Source organism: Mustela nivalis (genome assembly GCF_964662115.1).
Source record: "Mustela nivalis genome assembly, chromosome: 10".
In the NCBI taxonomy this organism is placed as follows: Eukaryota; Metazoa; Chordata; class Mammalia; order Carnivora; family Mustelidae; genus Mustela; species Mustela nivalis.
The window spans coordinates 11,966,849-11,985,252 of record NC_139029.1 but is presented as its reverse complement, the minus strand read 5'-3'; the positions used below and the strand labels follow the sequence as shown (position 1 = coordinate 11,985,252).

The window sequence follows — 18,404 nt, the reverse complement described above, 5'->3', positions numbered from 1 at the left end:
AATCTCCAGTCCTGATCTCAGTCCAGAACCCCTGACTTGTAGCCTCAGCGGCGGCTATGACAACTCTATCCCCATGTCTTAGAGGCCCTGGGAACTTAACCCAGGTGACAGGAATCCCTGCTAGCCCTCCCGTCCCCTCCCCCCCCTCGTCCACCACCACCGACCTCCCGGTCTCAGGAAATAGCACCCTCCCCCACACCTAGTTCCTGGAACCCGAAAGCCAGGAGTCACCCTGAATCCTCCTTTCCTTCCTCCTGTGAGCACATGAGCAAGCCTGTTAGAGGCCACCTGCAGGTCACCGCAGGACTTCTTTCCTTCCCACCAACTCCAAGGCCACCATCCCAGCTGCTGCCACCCCTTGCCCGTTACTGCTGGACCACCCTCCATGCGGTCCTCTGACTCCAGTCTTGCCCTCCACTCCACCCTCTACCCACATGTGACCTTTTAACAAAGTGAACCAGATCCCATTACTCCCCTGCTCCAAACTCTCCAAAGCTGCCCTTAGAATAACTCCAGACCCCGTGCCCTGGAACACCAGGCCTGGCAGGAAGGGTCCTGCTTGTCTGTCTGTCTCGCCTCATCTCTGAACTCCCCACAACTGGTTACATTCCAGCCCCGAAGGTGGACTTCTTTTCTGTTCTTTGAACATGTGAAGCTTATTCCCAGGACAGCTCCTCTGCAATGTGCTCCTCTCTCTCCTTGGAATGTTCCATCTCCTTCCCCCGGCAAGACGGATTCTTGGTTGCCTTTGAGGTCTCAGCTTAAAGGAGTCTTTTCCTGACCACTCAGTCCCTTTCCATCCCGCCAGACTATTTCAAGTCTACGCACTGCTCTTACCTATGTCTGGTATTTTTCCTGTTTGTTTCTCTTTTTACCTCCTCCCCCAAGCTCAGCTACAGGAGTTCAGGATCTTGGTGTCCTGTTCCCTGATGCACACCCAGTGCCTAGAGCCATCCTGCTCAGTAACTACATGCTGGATCAATTCATCTTGACCGAGTGAATGGAGTAGCCAGCTTCCATCAGTTTCCCATGCACCAGAACATGGTCCCTAGCAGGGCCAAGTGCATTAGGGTCACCTGGGAACTGGTTCAAAGTAAAATGAACTCAGGCCCCAAATCTCAGCCAATGGCATATTTTTACAGGTTCTTTTGGAAATTCTACGGAGCGGCTGGAGTGGACCACTACTGAATCTTTACGGCCAAACCACCATTAAAGACCACTGATTGGGGCTGCAATAACTGCAATTCAAACTCTGACCTCTAGGGGGAGCATCCGGGTTTCTCTACACTCCACCCCCAGAAGGAGGAGCCCTATGAAAAGGGTCTGGGGTGGAGTCAACCTGTTCCTGAGAGTGGAAGAAATAAGTGCAATGGAAGTAGCTTTGAGGGGGCGCCTGGGTGGCTCAGTGGGTTAAAGCCTCTGCCTTCGGCTCAGGTCATGATCCCAGGATCCTAGGATTGAGCCCCGCATCGGGCTCTCTGCTTGGCGGAGAGCCTGCTTCCTCCTCTCTCTCTGCCTGCCTCTCTGCCTACGTGTGATCTCTGTCTGTCAAACAAATGAATGAAATCTTAAAAAAAAAAAAAAAAAAGTATCCCATTTCATTCTAAAAAAAAAAAAAGGAAGTAGCTTTGAAAATGTGTTCTTACTTCTTCTTTTTGTGTTATAATCAGCTGTCCTTTGGCAGGCCCTCTCCCTGGCACACTGTCCTTCCTCTTGTAATTGGGGTGGTGAGATGGGACACAGAGCAGTCTTCATCAGAGAGATCCTGCCCCTTTGGGAGGCCAGGGGTGAGGGAGAGAGTCCTGGAAAAGGCAGCCCAGACCAGCTTGGCCCTGGCTCTGTGAAGAATGTGTCTTTCTTACTCCCTTCCTCCTCCAGATTTAGGAGCTGTTAGAACAGGATACGTGGGTCCAGGGGAGGAACAAGGAGCAGTCAGCCTGGGTCCAAGCCAGAGGGGGCCGGAGAGGTGGTCTGGCTCACTTCTCCAGGACTGAGACCTGGTCTCTACTCATCACCAAGAGTGTACCTGCCTTCTCATCCTTGATGATATCATTGGATCATAATGTCCTCTTGTGATCATCACTTTCTATTTTGGTTTCAGACAACAAAACGTTGTCAAGGACTTACACTAAAAGAGAGCCAATGCCAGTAAAAAACATTTCAAAATAACTCTTTGCTTCAGGGAGAGAAGAGCTAAGATCCACTGACATGGCTTAGCTATGTGATGACATTTCCAAGAATTGAAATCCAGTGGAATTCACCAGTGTAACCACAGAGACACAAAGAATGTACCATTCTAAATGTTTGTCTCTCCTCGTCTGCTTTGGGACTGTAGGAGGGAGGATAGAATTCAAGAAATCTAACAATCCCTGGGGATCTTCCCAAAACACCTTCCACTTCAGTATATAATTTCCTTTCCTCAATCCCTTAAGCCATCATGAGACATGCTAGGACAATGGCCACCATTTTGAATAGGTGCTGCAAGGAGTCAAGCCTTGAGTTTGTTGGCTGCAGACATGATCTCTCAAAGCCTACAACGTAGGTGTTTTCATGTGGAAACATGAGGATTCTAGAATACAGAAAGGTTAGGTCACTGCCCAGACACACACCCTGAACTCATATGCGAGTATCCTGACGTCTCAGCCCCCTTATCCTTCCCAGCCTCATGGGCCAGACTGGCCACAGCCCTAGGCACTGAGAAGAGCCCCTGGGCGGGAGCTCGCCCCAGCCAGGTAGCATCACGGAGAAGGCCCCCATACCGTGAAACAAACACCCAGGAACATGCTCCCCACCAGGTGAAAGAAATGAGATACATGAGGGGCATTGTCACTGCGGCTATCTCTCTCCTCTCTATCTCCTTACGTGGCTCTCTTTTCTGTGGTCTTGTAACCTGGGCCCAGCGCAGCTCTTGGGAACAAATTGTGAAGGAAAAAGACAAAACAAAGAAAAGATGATAAAAACTGCCATGAAAGGTTAAGCTCCCATGATTCTCTGTGGTTGTTTAATGGATTTCTATGATATAAACAGACCTTTGGCTTTGCCTGCTGGGCAGGTGACCTCCAACTAAATGAGTTTAGACAGTATTCCCTAATAAGAAATGTTCCTATTTTCCCCACACTCCACCAAGCCCCCTGAGCATACAAAGACCCACTGTCCCCTGCAGACCAATGCTATAGGCTGTGCACACATGCCCTACCGGAAACACAAGTGGGCTATGTGACACGGTCTGCATTTGTACCCATAGCTCCATCACTTGTTCACTCAACAAACACCTAACTGAGGTGACTCCGCGTGAGGCGTTATGGATACAGTGGGGAAAACATTCAGCCTTGAGCTTGAGATGTTCACCATTCAATTGACAAAGAGGTGTTTTGACACAGAGTGGGAAGAGCTGGAGTATAGGGGAATCATGGAGGAATCATGGAGGAGGGGAATGTCTAGAACTCTGTGGAAGTCAGAGAAGGCGACACAAGCTGAGACAAGATCTCTTTGGATGGCCTCAGTATCTTCATCTGAAAAGCCCTCGTAACAGACCCGGGCTCACAATGTCAAGGTGAGAATCAAAGGCAGTTACATACCCAGTGCCTAGCACACAGTAAAGGCTCAATAATATTAGTCACCCAGATTCGTATTTGTAGCATTACTGGATGAGTCCCCAGTTATAGATGCGAATGGATAGAAATGATTAAGTAAAGGATATTGTTAATCATTTGTTTTCTAGAACCAAGTCCTGACTTTAATGCTAGGGTAGTTTGCTTTTTAGGTGACCATCCCCTACTGGCCAAGTATGGAATTGCACCCCTGCTCTATTCGCCTCTGCAGCGCTCTAGAGAAAAAGCATGAACCTGGGAAATTCAAATTGGGAGAGGAAGCCATACAAAGGTAGAGAAAGCATGGGGAGATGGGAGGAGGGCTGAGAGGCACCCTGAGGGTGAACAGGGCTTTGACAGACCACTAGGATACCCAGGACCTCGGGTGCCTGACAACCTTGTTGACATCTCTCCATTTTCAAAAAAGTGTTCTGAGAATGATGATCGCCCTGCCTATCCCTCCCATGTTCCTCTCCCTAGCCTAAAAACTGGCTCCATGAGCAGACACCCTTATTCCCTTGCCAGGAAAGCACAGAATATTCCAGAGGCCTCTGAAAAAATTGCACATATCTATAGCACATTGTCCAATAGAACGTTCTGTGATGATGGAAATGTTCCATACTTACTCTGCCCAACATGGTAGCCACCAACCGCATGTGGGTAGTGAGCTCTTGAAATATGGCTAGTCTGGCTAAAGACAAGGATTTTTAATTTAATTTGATCCAATTTAATTCAATTTAAATTTAAATAACCAATGTGACTAGTAGTGGCTGCTATATTGAACAGCACAGACACAGAGTCTCCTAACTGCAGATGTTTTCTTGAGTCTATTCTATAGTTTTGGCATTTTCTTCTACAAACTGGGCAGACTGTGGGGCAAAGTGCCCAGGGTGCAGGCCCTGGCCACCTCCTCCCTTCCCCTCCCCTTACCCCACTCCTAAGACAACCACATGGTGAGACCTTCCCAAATGCTCAGCCAGAGGTCTTGTTACCCCAAGGGAGTGATCCCTTTTGCTTCAGACAATTTCATCAGCTCTGCCAATCTACCCAAAGAATCCAATCCATTCATGACATTGCTGAAAGCTCAGGATGATTCCATTGCTAAGATAATGTCTTTAGGACCAGAGGGGAGGCTGCTGGGCTTTACACGTCTTGGGCCATTTTGTACCCACTGGGCTGAGCGGGCAGTGGCGGCCTCCCCACAATGCCCTGCTTTTCCCTTCTAAAGAGATTGGAGACACAGCCCTGGCTGGGTCTGTGTAATCTATTCATTTCCTTCCAAGCCGGGCTCTGTAAGCTCATTCACGGAGGGTGGGCAAAGGAAGCTGGGGAAGCAAACAGACGTACAGAAAACAAACAGTACTGGACAGCTCCCTGTTTGTGGGGGGGCAGCTGCAGGGAGATGGAGGTGGGAGAATCGGGATGCGGAGGCTTGTCTGGTGGGGAGGGGGTTCTGACCAGAGGAGAGTGGGGCCCCCATTGCTGCCTCGCCCACATCCTCTGGAAACCATGCCCCGCCTCCACAAGGAGCCTTGGCTCCTGCAGCCCCCATCTTGGTAAGCTCTTATCTCTCTCCATTCAGCTGGCTCCTTGGGAAAAGAGGCGGTGGGTGGGGGAAGGCCAGAGTGGCAGCCAGCAGAGAGAGAACTGGCAGCATGGGGACACTTCCTTGGAGTCTCCCCCCAGCCTCCGCCCCCACCCGCACCAGCACAGACAGGGCACGCGAGGTTCCCCTGGTCCCAAGGAGACTTCCAAGTCAGCTGAGCCTGCTCCCTCAATCCAGCTACAGAATCACAAGGGCCCAAACATTTGGCTCCGGTGGGCGATTTGCATGTCATTTGCATACATCTGCATACCCCCTCCCCACTCTAGAGGCACGCAGTCAAAGGATGTGAAATGAAGTAAAATAAATTAATTAGTGCAGCCTACCATAGCCCAGTACACAGGGCCTGACACCGTAAGAGATGCAACTGATTTTTAAGGCAATCAACGTGATGGCAGGCTAGGGTGGAGGGAGATGGAGTGGGGGGTTGTGATGGGGGAGTCTCAGCATCGGGGGTACAGATGGGGAGGGAGAGTCCATGTCTGGACTGAAAGCTGGGCGTCTTTGTCCTGCCCCAGCCTTCCCTCCCATCGTCGGGGGATGCAGGGTGGAGCGTGGAGCCCTGTGTTCTGGATTTGTACACCTGGGCCTGCTGCTGGCACTGCCCCCACCCTGGCGGCCCCCTCCGCAGGCAGATTTTCAAAATTCCATTTCAAACCAGAGTGGGGACCGTTGCTTCAAGGGCTGGCTAGGCAATGAGGTGTCCACTGGTGGTTCCCTGTCTGCAAGCCTCGCCCCCATCGACTGTTCCCATTGGGTCTCCGGATTCCTCTTTGCCAGCTGGGCGGGTCTTCTGCTTCCCTTCATTCCGATCCCATCTAGGGATGGTGGAGGGAGAGACAGTCCCTTCGTTAGCAGTGAGCTGCAGATAATTTAGCCCGGTCCTTCTGCCAGGTGCTAATGAGATGCTCGCAGTGTGTGTCAGCCAAGTAGCTCCCGTATCATGTAAATACGCCTCTTAGTGATTCAGTTCATGGCACTGTTTAGCGTATGCCTTGACTTTCTCTAGGCCTGTTGATCTACCCAGGATGGCAATCTCATCTAACGCTGGGGCCCTGCGGGGTGCTCAATGTCAGGTTCACACCTGTGGGGCCCAGGCTTCGGGGAGAGCTTAGGTGGGCTTGGTGGGGGAGGATCCTAGAGGCAATTTCATGTGGGAGGGGCTATCAGGCTAAGACGGAGAACAGTGATTTTGGTTAAAAGGAGCCCAAGCTACAACCAACAAACCAGCAAATGAGGAAGCAAAGAGCAAGAAGGCAAGAAGGACCGGTAAGGACAGGAGGGGACAAGCAAGGCTAGAGTGAGAGCGAGGAGACTCAGGAGCGCAGATCTGGGTCAGGGCATTGAATGATGAGTGAGCCCTGGCGGGATCCGCTAACGTGGGTTTCCAAGCTCCACCCTGGGTGTGCAGGGGGAGTGTGAAGGAGCAAAGGAACCAGTTCCAGAAGCCTGGTCGTCAAACTGCCCATGCCCCCACTCCCCTGCACTCCACACTCTGCACCCCCCACCTGCTCGCTCCATCTGCTCCATCCCGAGCCCTTCCACTCAACTGTGTCATCTACGGGTGTCATCTGCAGAAAGGGCAATGCAGCAGACAGAGGTTAGACAAGTGTTGTTTTAGCTCGGGGGGTTGGCAAGCCATGGCCGTTGGACCACATCAGCCTACGGCCTGTCTCTGCAGAGCCCACGAACCAAGAATGGTCTTTTACTTCTTTGAATGGTTGAAAATATAAAAAAGGAGAGTATTTCGTGACATATAAAAATGATACGAAATTCAAGTCTCAAGGTCCATGAATAAAGATTTATTGGAACCCCGCCATGGCCTCCCGTTGACACATTGTCTGTGGCTGTTTTCACACTAGAGCAGCAGAGCTGAGCCGTCGTGACACAGACCATACGGTCCCCAGAGAGCAAAATATTTACTATCCGGACCTCACCGACACGTGGTGCCAAACCCTATTTTAGAGCACGGGAGGGAAGTTCTCTGCCCGGCCCGTTCCCAAGATGGCGGCATCTTGCTTTGTGTGAACCTGAGCATGGCGTGGCAAGAATGTCAGTTTCAACTGGACATTCTCCCAAGCCCCGCCAGCCCCGACTTCCTTTTGGCCAAGGGATACCAGGCTGGGGTGCCCAGTTCAGACACAGGAAGGTTCCTATCAGTGGTTGAAAAGGCCAACACTTGCGTCCCATACCCACAGCTGGTCCTCCTGCTGCCAACAGCTGGGCCCTGGACAGGTGGGCAGCCCTCCTCAGACCCAGCTCAGGGTGCCAGGCACCAGGACAGTCCTACACGTCATCGAGTGAGAAGGCAGACTATGTCTGTAATTGGTTTTAAGAAAGCAGGACGCCGTCACCCAGAGCCTCATGCCTGACATTCCAGGCTTCGTGGTTCCTTACTTGTTACACAGCAAACCAGAGCCCACAGGGTGCTCACACTTGGTATTGGTGGAGTTTCCTGAGCATGGGGACATATTAGGGACACCAAGGAGGCCAGAAAGGGAGAGATCCTGAGGTCAGAGGAGAAGCCTGAACAAAGCAGTCTCAGAGAACGGTTTGGGAAGAGGGCAGAGGACAACACAGAGCTGGGACCGAGGACACAGCCAAGCCTGCAGAAGACTCCAGAGGGACTCTGGGGACTCTGCCTTCAGCCCTGACTGCGGCACGGAGCGACTTACCCGGTACCACACGATCTCACGCATGCGACCATCCGTCTTGAAGTTACACTTCAAGGTCACGGCGTCACCAGCCACCACGGGTGGGAGAGGCTCAATGTTGACAGTCAGGTAGCCTATGAGAAAAAGGAGAAGGGAGGTGAGGGCATGGGGGGAGCAGAAGGGCTGGGCTGACCGGGCAGGGCGGGAGAGAGCTAGCACAGCTGTTTGCGGGGGGGAGAGGGTGCTGTTCGCCCCGGAGCCCGCGGGATGGGTCCCCATGCCCGAACGCCACTCACCACTCTCTTCCTCCCTCTCATTGACGACTCCACCCTAAGAACCTCCCTGGCCCTTGCGGGTCCGTCTAGTCCTAAAAACACTTCTTCTTGGCATCAATTTTCCCTTCAAACTACCTGCTGGCAGCTGGAGACAATGCCTCCGTGTGGTTCTGCAAGACGTCCCAGAGAAACAGTCCTGTGGTCAAACAATAGACCTCCTTCCTTCTCCCCTTTTACTGGGTCTTGATTCAAATGAACCAGCGAAGCCCCACGGGAAATGACACTGTTGAAATGCATCTAACCCAGGATTTCTCTTAGCCATCCCTGATGCCTTGTCACCATTCTGTGCCGCCATGGTGCCACGGAGCCCACATCGGGAAACGGTGTTCTAGGTGCCCAGAACCCCTCCATCCCGAGCCTTGTAACCAAATTACTGCTGGTAAAGGGGAAGAGCTCCCCGAGGAACTCTCCTAGTCTCCCGTGTCACACACCGTGCCACCCAAGGGGAGAGGTAGTTCACCTAAGGGGAGAGGTAGCTGCCCCCAAGGCCACGGTGGCAAAGGCATGACAATGAGCTCACTCCTTGGAAGGAGTCCACACCCTGGTAAGCCCCAGATGCTGTGTCTCGCCCCCAGCTACCCCTGGTGGCCATCCCCCTGGGGCACACTCCTGTCCCCACACCCAAGTCCAGCTTGGTGAGGCCTCTGACCCTTTCTGCTGCCTCCCACAGCCCCATCCTGGAGGGCCAGGCTCACTCCAGCTCAGGAGGGGGCCTCATTCTTGGGCTGATCGTCCAGGCCCCTCGGATTGGCTTCCCGCTGGCTGATGTCCATCCATTGATCTAATGGATCAATCTAGTCCGATTGTCTTAATGAGAAAACGAGCCAGAATGGGTCTGGGGATTTCAATTGTGCAAGCAACCTGAACGGATCGAGCCCAGGGCCCTGACCCCTGCCTGGAGCTTAATGGTTACAATACTCCGGGAGGGTGGGGCGGAGGGTGAACCAAGAATCGAGCTCTACAGGATCAATCTGGAAGCTAGAGTCAGAATCGACTTGTGTGGTACCAGGCTTCAGGTCCCAACAGGCCAGGGTGAGGGGTAAAGGCAGGGGCGCACCTCCAGGGAGCCTCAACAGAGCCTGCATGGTCCTTGAGAGCAGGGGCTGGAACCAGCTGGAAGGACCAATTCTGTCCCCTCCTTTTGTCATTCATTCAGGCCCCAAGTTTGCTCCCACCTGCTGTGAGCAGGGCCATGATCTGGGAAGCAGGATGGTCCCAGCTTTGCTCTGTCCTCTAGGTAGGCACAGTTTGGGGACAGATTCACAGATTCACGACCTGGTCACCCAGGTGGGGGGCTATGGAAGGGGAGGGAAACCTTTCTAGCCTGGACCATCGGGGAAGTCCCCAAGCCCAGCTGGGTCCCCAACCGTGACAAACATCCCATTGTCCTCAGTGGGATGAAGCCCAGTGACCGAGAAGACTCTGGGCAAGCCAGTCCTAAGCAGGAAATAGTAATAACCGGCCACATTTCCATGGTACCTACTCTGAGGCAGGCCCTGGGCTAAAGCACTCATGCACCTGTCCTGACAACCCCAGGAGAGAGGAACCAGTGTTATTCCCACTTTCCATGGGGAAACAGAGAGGCAGAGTAACCCACCAAGATCACATGGCTGTAAATAACAGAGCTGGGACGGATGCCCGACCTTCTGTTCCATTCTGACCACTCGGCTCTATATAGCCTGTCTCCTGATGGCAGAGGGAGGCGAAGGGCTGGCAGACACTTCACATCCAACCCCAGGGAGGAGGCAGGGTGTTGCTGGGGGGCTGTGGCAGAAGTCCAGTACCTAATCCTGTCTGTGGCCATTCCCAGCCCTGGAGCTCAAGACCAGAGAGGGGCTCCCTCTCCCTGGAAGGAAGTGGGAAGCACACATTCTCGGTCGGGTAAATCTTGCAGCCAGCCTATGGTGGGTGCTGAAGGCACGTGCGTGTGGGGCGAGCTGGGGTGGGGGAGGATGGAGGTGCCAGCCTGCAGGGTCGCCATTTGTTGGCAAACCAGGGGGGAGTTACAGGTGGGAAGCTGGTGAGGACCCGGGGTGGGGGGTGCAGCTGAAGCTCTGGTAACTGCTGGTTGGGTTAGGGGCCCCGCAAGGTGAGGCAGAAGGTCCAGGACACAGGACTCAGAGGCATGCATGGTGAGATCAGTGCAGAGTCCCTGGCACAGCGGGGTCGCAGGGCAGGGGCACATGGGACCCCCCAAGAGGAGATTTAGAAGGAGGGAGCATGAGTACGGTGCTTCTGATGCCTTAAGCCTGGGAGCTTCTAGTAGATGTTTCAGGCAACGAGATTTCTATGACCGACACAGCGCGGAACAAAATTAAGTGTGCTCGCCCCCCGCCCTGCCTCCCGCCATGACTCCTCTCCTTCCAGCTTTCTGTCTGGCCTTCATTCATGAAAAAAATATTTATTGGGAATCTAGGCAGTCCCAGGCACTCCTCCAGGCACAAGAGATGCAACAGGCAAATCCTACCCTCAAGGAGCTGACGTTCCAGAAGAGGGGACAACAGTCAAACGTGTGAATGATGGGAAATACAGCCGGTGGGGACAGATTCCATGAAGAAAGTAAACCAGGGCAGAGCATCAGGAGCACCGGAGCAGGGGCTGCTCTGGACTGGGTGGCCCAGGATGCCTCTCGGAGGGGGCCAGCCTAAAGGCAAGGGTGAGCCATGCAGGTTTCTAGAGGGAAAGCATTCCGGATGGAGAACAGCACATGAGCAAAGCCCTGAAGCTGGAGCTCAGGGTCCTCCCTCAGTTTGGGCCAGAGTAATAGGATGCTTTTTCATAACACTGTACACTCTGGATCCTGTCTGACTCAGCGTCTTGCAGGAGGAGAACCAGGGTTGGGGGTGAAGGGAGGGTACAAAGCTGAGGGGGGCACTCAGCCCACCGCAGGCCCCTCAGTCCATGTGCCTCCCCTCTTCCTGGCCTTGCTCAGTCCCTTGGAACACACACCAGGAACGGGGCCCTAACCCGAGGCAGAAGGGACTGTCTCTGCTTCCCGAGGTCCCCCTGCTCGGAGGATGGGGGCCAGAGTAAGAGCTCCCAGCCTAGCGGCCCCGGGGGAGTCGAGGGAAGGGCTCCTGCCACCACACAGGGACTAAAACCTGCCACATTTCAGCAGTTCTAGCACCCCAGCTCCCGTTCAGTCACCAGCACTCCCAACAACCTGTGCGACACCGTGCTCGCTGCGTGTGTCACACTGGCGTGTAGCTGTCTGTTTGCACATCTGCCTCTCCTTCTGGAATGCGAGCTCCACTAATGTCAGCAGAGTATGAAAATGAGATTTGACAAGGACCGCTTTTGGAGCTCTCCTAAGTGTAGGTGGTGTGGGCTCCCCACCACCTCCCCGCCCCCCTGCCATTGCCCCGCGAATGCTGCTGTCACCGAGCAGGAACGGCGTGGTTCGGGGCGCGGGTGCTTCCTATCCAAGGCCAGGACAAGCCTCAGGTTGTGCGTGATGCATAGGCATGGCAAGCCTCGGGTCTGGAGGAAGGATCCCTAGGGGAGGAGGGGGGAGGCATGAGGGGAGGCAGTGGGGAGTCAGGCGACAAGGCAATTTTCTGATAGATGTACCAGGAGAGGGTCCCGTCAGCACCAATCAACACCTGGATCACAGGTGAGAAATCACCTTTGCAGACGCAGTCACACACAGGAGAGGGGACCGCAAGGGACCGCGGCCAAGGAGGTTTTTGCAAAAGAAAAACACATGGGACTTTCTCCTTTAGGTCCGACGAACATTTCTCCAGCTCCTGTTTCACCGAATCCCATCACCTCCTGACCACGGTTCTCTGCAAGTGTTTCCCTCACTTCCTTTGCTTCCCCCACTCACGTGCCTCCAGCAAATTTGAAGCCAGTTATCTGGTTCAAGTTTCTCGCTCTACCACGCGGCAGTGACCTGGGCAAGCTAGGTGGCCACCCCGGGACTCAGTTTCCCTAGGTGTGATGGAATGATCACAGGTTGGTGAAGCTCTGCCCACATAGGGAGGCGCTCCTGACCAGGGTGAGCAGGCACCGTGCTTCCTGGCTTCCCAGACCTCCATTCCTTCCCACTTCCCACTGTCCAGCTGAGATATCTGGTCCTGGATAGAGGTGGGAAGAGTGATATCGGACATCTGAAAGTTGGTTAAGGAGTAGGAGAGTCAGAGATGACCAGGGATCAGAGCCAGGAGACCAACATGGCATCCTTCCCCCAAGGCAGAGGACAGAAAACCACAGAGAAGAGATTTGAGCAGGACTGAGGACCTGTCTCCTCCCCACCGGGCTTCTAGCTTCTGCGCGGGTCTGGGCTGGTGGGAAGGAGCAGCTGAGCAGGCAGGGGTCGGGAGAGATGGGCTCATCCACCAGCCAGGAGGCGGTGAGCATAATCAAAAGAGCCCAAGAAACCTGAGTTCTGGTCTCAGCTATGCTGCCAACCAGCTCTGGGACCTCAGGCAGGCTGTCCCTCTTTGGGCCTCAGTCTCCCTCTCCCTAAAATGAGGAATAAACTGGGTTTTTAGAGCTTTCCAGCTCCAATCAATCCCATGTCAGATGGCAACTGAGCCCTTCCTGGTACCACTCAATCCCACTCCTCCGAGAAATGAATTTCTCAATTAATCAACCACCAGCTAAAGACGGAGCTCTGTCCTTCTCTGCATTAAATTTGCCACCAATCAGCCTTTTGCATGAAAGCCCCCAAGCACGGTATCAAGAAGCAGGATCAGGAGTGGAGCCGGATTCATCTTAACTAAGCAGTTCATTATCCTGAATGGGGCCATCACTCTCCCCCTCTATCTCTGACAGCATTTACGCCACTCCTGTTAAGATACATTTAGCAAAATCACAGGCAATATTTAGGAACCAGGCACCCACCCGGACGAGCTGGTGACAAATAACTCCTCTGTCTGGAAACGTGCCTTGTCATATCCCAGCACCCCTTCTCTCCCTCTCCCCTTGTCCAGCTCAGAGGGCCAGAGAGGGTTGCCACGGGAGGGGTCCAGATGCAAGAGAGAGTGCTTATGTTCGGGTTGACCAGATGTTTCCATCTGTAAAGACTGATGGGTTTCCGGGGACAGGGACTTCAGCAGCTCCAAACCAGAATGTCCCTGGCAAACCAAAACAAGGTGGTCACCCTAGTTATAATCACACCACGGCCCGCGGATGGCCCTGGCACACTACTGAAACCTCTCTACCTACTTCAACAATGAGGGTGACCATACGTCCCTTGACCAACTCAAGGACAGCTAGAGTCAATGCTGCCCTCCTTTCTGGTGCTTGATTCTGCGCGGGTTCAGCAGGCATTGGTGGTTGAGGAATTTGTGAGCTGGGGTCCAGCTTCGACTTCCTGCATTCATTCATGACCTTTCTGCATCCTCTGCCAGCAGCCAGGCTGCTTCCTCTACAATGCACACCCCTGGCTTTCTTATGGGACATCAGAGCTTCCAGTTGCTCCATGGGAAACGTCTTGAATCCTCTTGGGGACATCTGGTGCATGCCCAGCCCAGGTTCCCGATCCAGCCCCCACTGCTCCTCACGAGCAGTCCCCCTCTCACAGCGGGGTCCTAGCACAGGTGGTCTCCCCAACCCGAACCCTCACTCTTGGCTTGGGAAACTGCCGTTCACTTGCAAGGATTAATGGGAATCTCACCTCCTTGGGAAGACTTTTCCTGACTCTCCAGGCTGCCACGGTCCCAACATACCCCTTCCTCCCTCCCACTTAGGACACAGAGAAGGGCTTGTGATGATTTCTTTGGCGAATGTTGACCAGTAAGGAGGCCACGAGCTGGATCTAGATGCTGGGGTACCGACGTGCCCGGATCATGCCTAAATCAGGGTCTCTGTTGGACGAAAGCACAGACAGATTGTGCCCATGCCCTAGACTGTCCCATAGTTAGAGTAGATGGTTTCCCAGGGGGACCCTTGTGCAAGCAATTCTTCCCTGTGGCCTTATGTGACGTGGCCCTGGCCAGGGAGCTCCATAGACTCAGGCGCCTTCTGCACCCGCCTCTCTGACCACATCTACCTGGACTGCCTTTGGGTATCCAGAGAGTCTCTCCTGAGGGTCAGGCAGGAGAAATCCAACCAAAGGAGAAAATCAGGGAGTATAGCTCAGGGGTAGAGCATTTGACTGCAAAGGAGAAAATCAGCAGTGGGTGCTGGACCACCACAGAAGGATGTAAGACACACTGACTGGGTCAGCAGATAGACAGACAGAGTAAAGCAAAGACCATAGGCAGCACAAGTCATGAAGAGAGACAACAGAATCCACAGGGAATGCCACTTGCTGAGCCACCATAGAGCAGGGCCCCCGAGTGGCAAACAGTGGGTGTCCACCTGAGCAAGGTGGCTGCTGGAAGTCACCGGACAGGCTTAGTGTCAGGGGACAGAGCTACTGCTGCATTCTGAACAGCATCCTGCTTCTCCTGGGAACACTGTGTAGAGCTGGCGCCCGGTCTCCCTTGATTCTTCCAGTGGCCCTGCTGCCAACACTCGTAACCAGGTACCTTGCAGCAGGTGGGTTAGGAACCCCGAACATAAGCCACCACATCACTGCCTGATTCACTCTTGGATGTCTGCAGCTACCTCAAAGGAACAGATCCAGAATGGAAGTGATGTTTCCCCCTTACCTCCGGGAACACTTGCAAGGCCTGCCATCCTTATAAAATATACCCAGAATCCAATTCCTCACCCTACCCCCTCTCTAGCTACTTCTCTGGGCCTGGCCACCATCATTTGTCACTGGTCTACTGCAGTGCCTCCCAACTAGCGTCCCTGCTCCCACCTTTGTACTACCCACCTCTCTGATTTCATCTCCCCTCACTCTCTTCCTCATCCCCTCCACCCATGCACAATGAACCCTGCCCAACCCCAAATACTCCAAGCATATCCCCACCTCAGGGCCTTTGCACTTGCTGGTCCACCTCTCAGAAGAATCGTTCCCTCCATACCCACAGGGCTCAATTCCTCAGTTCTCCGGCTCAACTGCCACCTCTTTGGAGAGACCTTTTCCAACTACCTTCATGAAATAGTATCCCTGTCCTTCTCTTGCTCTTTACCCTGCTTTATTCTTTTTTAAACATTTATTACATCCTGGTACATACTTATTTGGTTATTGTCTACTGATATTTCCCTCTGCCCTCTCCCATACCCAACCAGGTCAGAAGCTCCATGAGAGCAAAGCCTTTGTGTATACACATGCGTGTGTATTTCAAACTTCTTCCCCTGGTGCTCAGACTGGATAATTTCTGTTGATCTATTTCAAGTTCACAGATTTTCCTCAGTCATCTCTGTCCTGCTACTGAGTCCATCTGGCGGGTTTTCATTTCAGTTATTGTGTTTTTCAGTTCTGGAGTTCCTATACGGTTCTCCTTTATACGTTCTATTTCTTTGCCGAGCCTTTCTATTTTAATATTTGTTTCAAGACTATTTGTGATTGCCTGTCCAAGCATTTTTATAATACCTACTTTAAAGTCCTTGTCAGATAATTCCAACACAGCTGTCACCTCGTCACTGGAGCCTGCTGATTGTCTGCCTGTGTGAATTGAGATTTTCATGATTCTTTCTGTGTCAAGTGATTTTAGTTTGTATCTTGGACATTTTAAGTACTACCTTATGAGAGTCTGGTTTACAGACTTATTCATACTCATTCTTTCAGGGGCACTTCAAATTCTAGTGTTCAAACCACCTGCTAGTATTTATGTTTCTGATTTTTCCAAATAGGTGTCCATACATTCTGTCCAGGTCCCACAGCTGAATGAGTGGGAGATAAAGGGAGGCTAATCTTCACTTCACACCAGAGGTCCTTGACTTTTGTGTTTTTTAACCACTACTTTATCCCTAGAAACTAGAACAGTTCCTGGCATTTTAACAGGAATTTCATAAATAAGTGCTGAAGGAACCCAAAACAGAGCCAAAGACATGTGATCAGTGCTTGGCGATTTTCAAAGGATATCGGTAATTATTAGCTCACTGATCACCATGGCAACCCTGCAGGACAGTGTCCCCATTTTACAGGTGAGGAGACAGAGGCTCTGGGATACAGAATGACTTCCTCATGATCACACAGAAGCAGGCTCAGCAGGCCGGCCCTTTGTTTTTTTGTTTTTGTTTTTGTTTTTTTTTTGAAGATTTTATGCATTATTTATCTGACACATAGAGAGGGAGAGCACAAGCAGGGGGAGTGGCAGGCAAAGGGAGAGAGCAAGTACAAGTTGGGGGAGGGGCAGAGGAAGAAGCAGACTCCCCTCTGAGCAGGGAGCCTGATGCAGGGCCCCATCCCAGAACCCTGGGATCAAGACCCCAGGCGAAGGCAGACACTTAACCGACTGAGCCACTCAGGTACCCACAGGCCAGCCCTTTGATTCTGAATCTGGTACTCCTTTGCCATCCCTTCCACAGGACACAACCCTTCCCCATCCCCCACCCCCGGCCCGTTGCTCTCCAATGGCAAGCAAGCTAAAATCAGGGTTGAGTCAGAGGGTTGGGTGCCCAGAAGTACGCGGGAAACCTTGCTCCAAGTGGGCGGGGTCCGACGCCAGGCTAGATCAGCAGGACACAGCACCTCCACGAGGGATAGCAGGATGACTGGCAGCTGAGGCCATTTTCAAGTTCAAAGCCAGCAGAGGATGCTAGGAAGGCCAGGAATCTGTGTCTGAGTATGTTTCCAGGGCCGTGAGAGACCCCAAGGCTTGATGAATGAATTTGTTTTAACACATCCCTGACATACAGTCCCCTGATCCCAGCTTTGGACAGTTACTGTGGTCTCAAAGTACCTGTTTTGTGTCACTCAAGCCATCACTTTTTGATGTAAAGTAGCTAGAGAAGAATCAAAGGGCTGTGTCTGCCATCAGACTAGGAGTTCCCTGCAGGCGGGCAGGGACAGTGTCTCGCCTCCTTCTGTGGCTGGGCATGCAGAAGTGACACAGGGTCTCACGGACCTCACTCCCCTGGGAGAATCAGCCTGGACTCACCAAGACGTGACCTGGGGCAGACAGAGTCAGGTGGTGGCAGCAGTTCCACCACCTGGATTTAAGACCGTGCTGGGGTAGACCGTGGGAGTCGGGGTTACATAAATTCCCGATGACACCCTCCCCTTTCTGTGGGGGCTGGGATTTATCTCCGTGTGATAACAGGAGCTCCATGCACCACCACTCATGAAGAAAGGAGGTCACCCCATCTCATCAAGATAAATACCATAGCGTGGCACTGATGACAGCCTCCCTGGGCTCCCTGTGCCGCATAATTACTATCGTAATAAATATTATTACAACAAAACAATTACTGCAACCAGATCTTTCAGGCAGGTACAGAGCATTCTGTGAAATACACCTTCCATGCTGGGCTAACAGGTGCTCCCAGCCAGGAACCAGGTTGAGAGGTGGGGCAGAGGGTGGAGGGGATCTTAAGAAAAGAAAGCCTCTGAGAGAACAGAATTTAACAGCTCACCTGTCTCTAGGATGGATCAATTCTTCCTCCCAAATGGCTCTCAAAACTGTGTCTGCCCGGCACCAATCCTGCCTTGGTCTGGGCCCCTCAAATTCCTCCTCAGGACCCTGCTCAGCCAGCCTGCTGATGTCCAGCTTTCAGCCCAGGCACTCAAAGACACCACCACCTGGGGTCTCAGGGACATCTCTAAAATGCAGATATGATGACAACACCTCTCTGGCTAATGCCATTCAATTTCCCCACCCCATTGCCTTCCAATTCAGGATCAAGTTCAGACTCTGTCATGGCCAGCTGGGCCCCTAATGATCTCGCCTCTCTCAGCCTCTCCAACTCAATCAGTCTCCTGCCGCGTCTGTGCCGCCGTGCAACCCACCCACCACCCCTTCCACACCCCCTAAGGCTCTTCTTTGTGCCTGTGCTCTTTGCTCTTCCTGGAATGGCCCTCTCTGAGTTCACCTAGTGAAATCTGTACCTGTCCTTCCAGGTTCAATGAAACAGTCACCCCTTCCTGGATTTATCTGAGTCTGATACTCCTTTGTCTGAGCTCCCAAGACCCTTGTAAACATCTCAATCACAGCCGTCCACACCAACTGTAATGCAGCACATGACTCTTTATGTGTGTCTCTGCCAGAAGACTGGGAGGTTCTTAAGGTCAGGGACCCGGTTTGCATTTCCAGTTCCCTGTATGATGCTTGGCACGTGCTAGGTGCTCAGCCAGTGTCCTGTACAAATGAGGTAGCAGACAAGCCATCCCACAAACAATGCATATGACAGCACCCAGTGAGCCGTGCAGCCCTGGACAAAT

At 52.8% G+C, this 18,404-nt stretch overlaps 1 protein-coding gene across 1 annotated transcript in view; it reads right to left on the bottom strand.

Annotated features, from left to right (window-relative positions):
* IGSF21 (immunoglobin superfamily member 21) overlaps nucleotides 1-18,404 on the bottom strand; it is a 232,699-nt gene that overhangs the window by 124,741 nt on the left and 89,554 nt on the right. Inside the window, exon 2 of the mRNA XM_082687603.1 lies at nucleotides 7,869-7,981. Coding sequence (XP_082543729.1) covers nucleotides 7,869-7,981 — 113 coding nt within the window. The remainder of the gene's footprint in view (nucleotides 1-7,868; nucleotides 7,982-18,404) is intronic.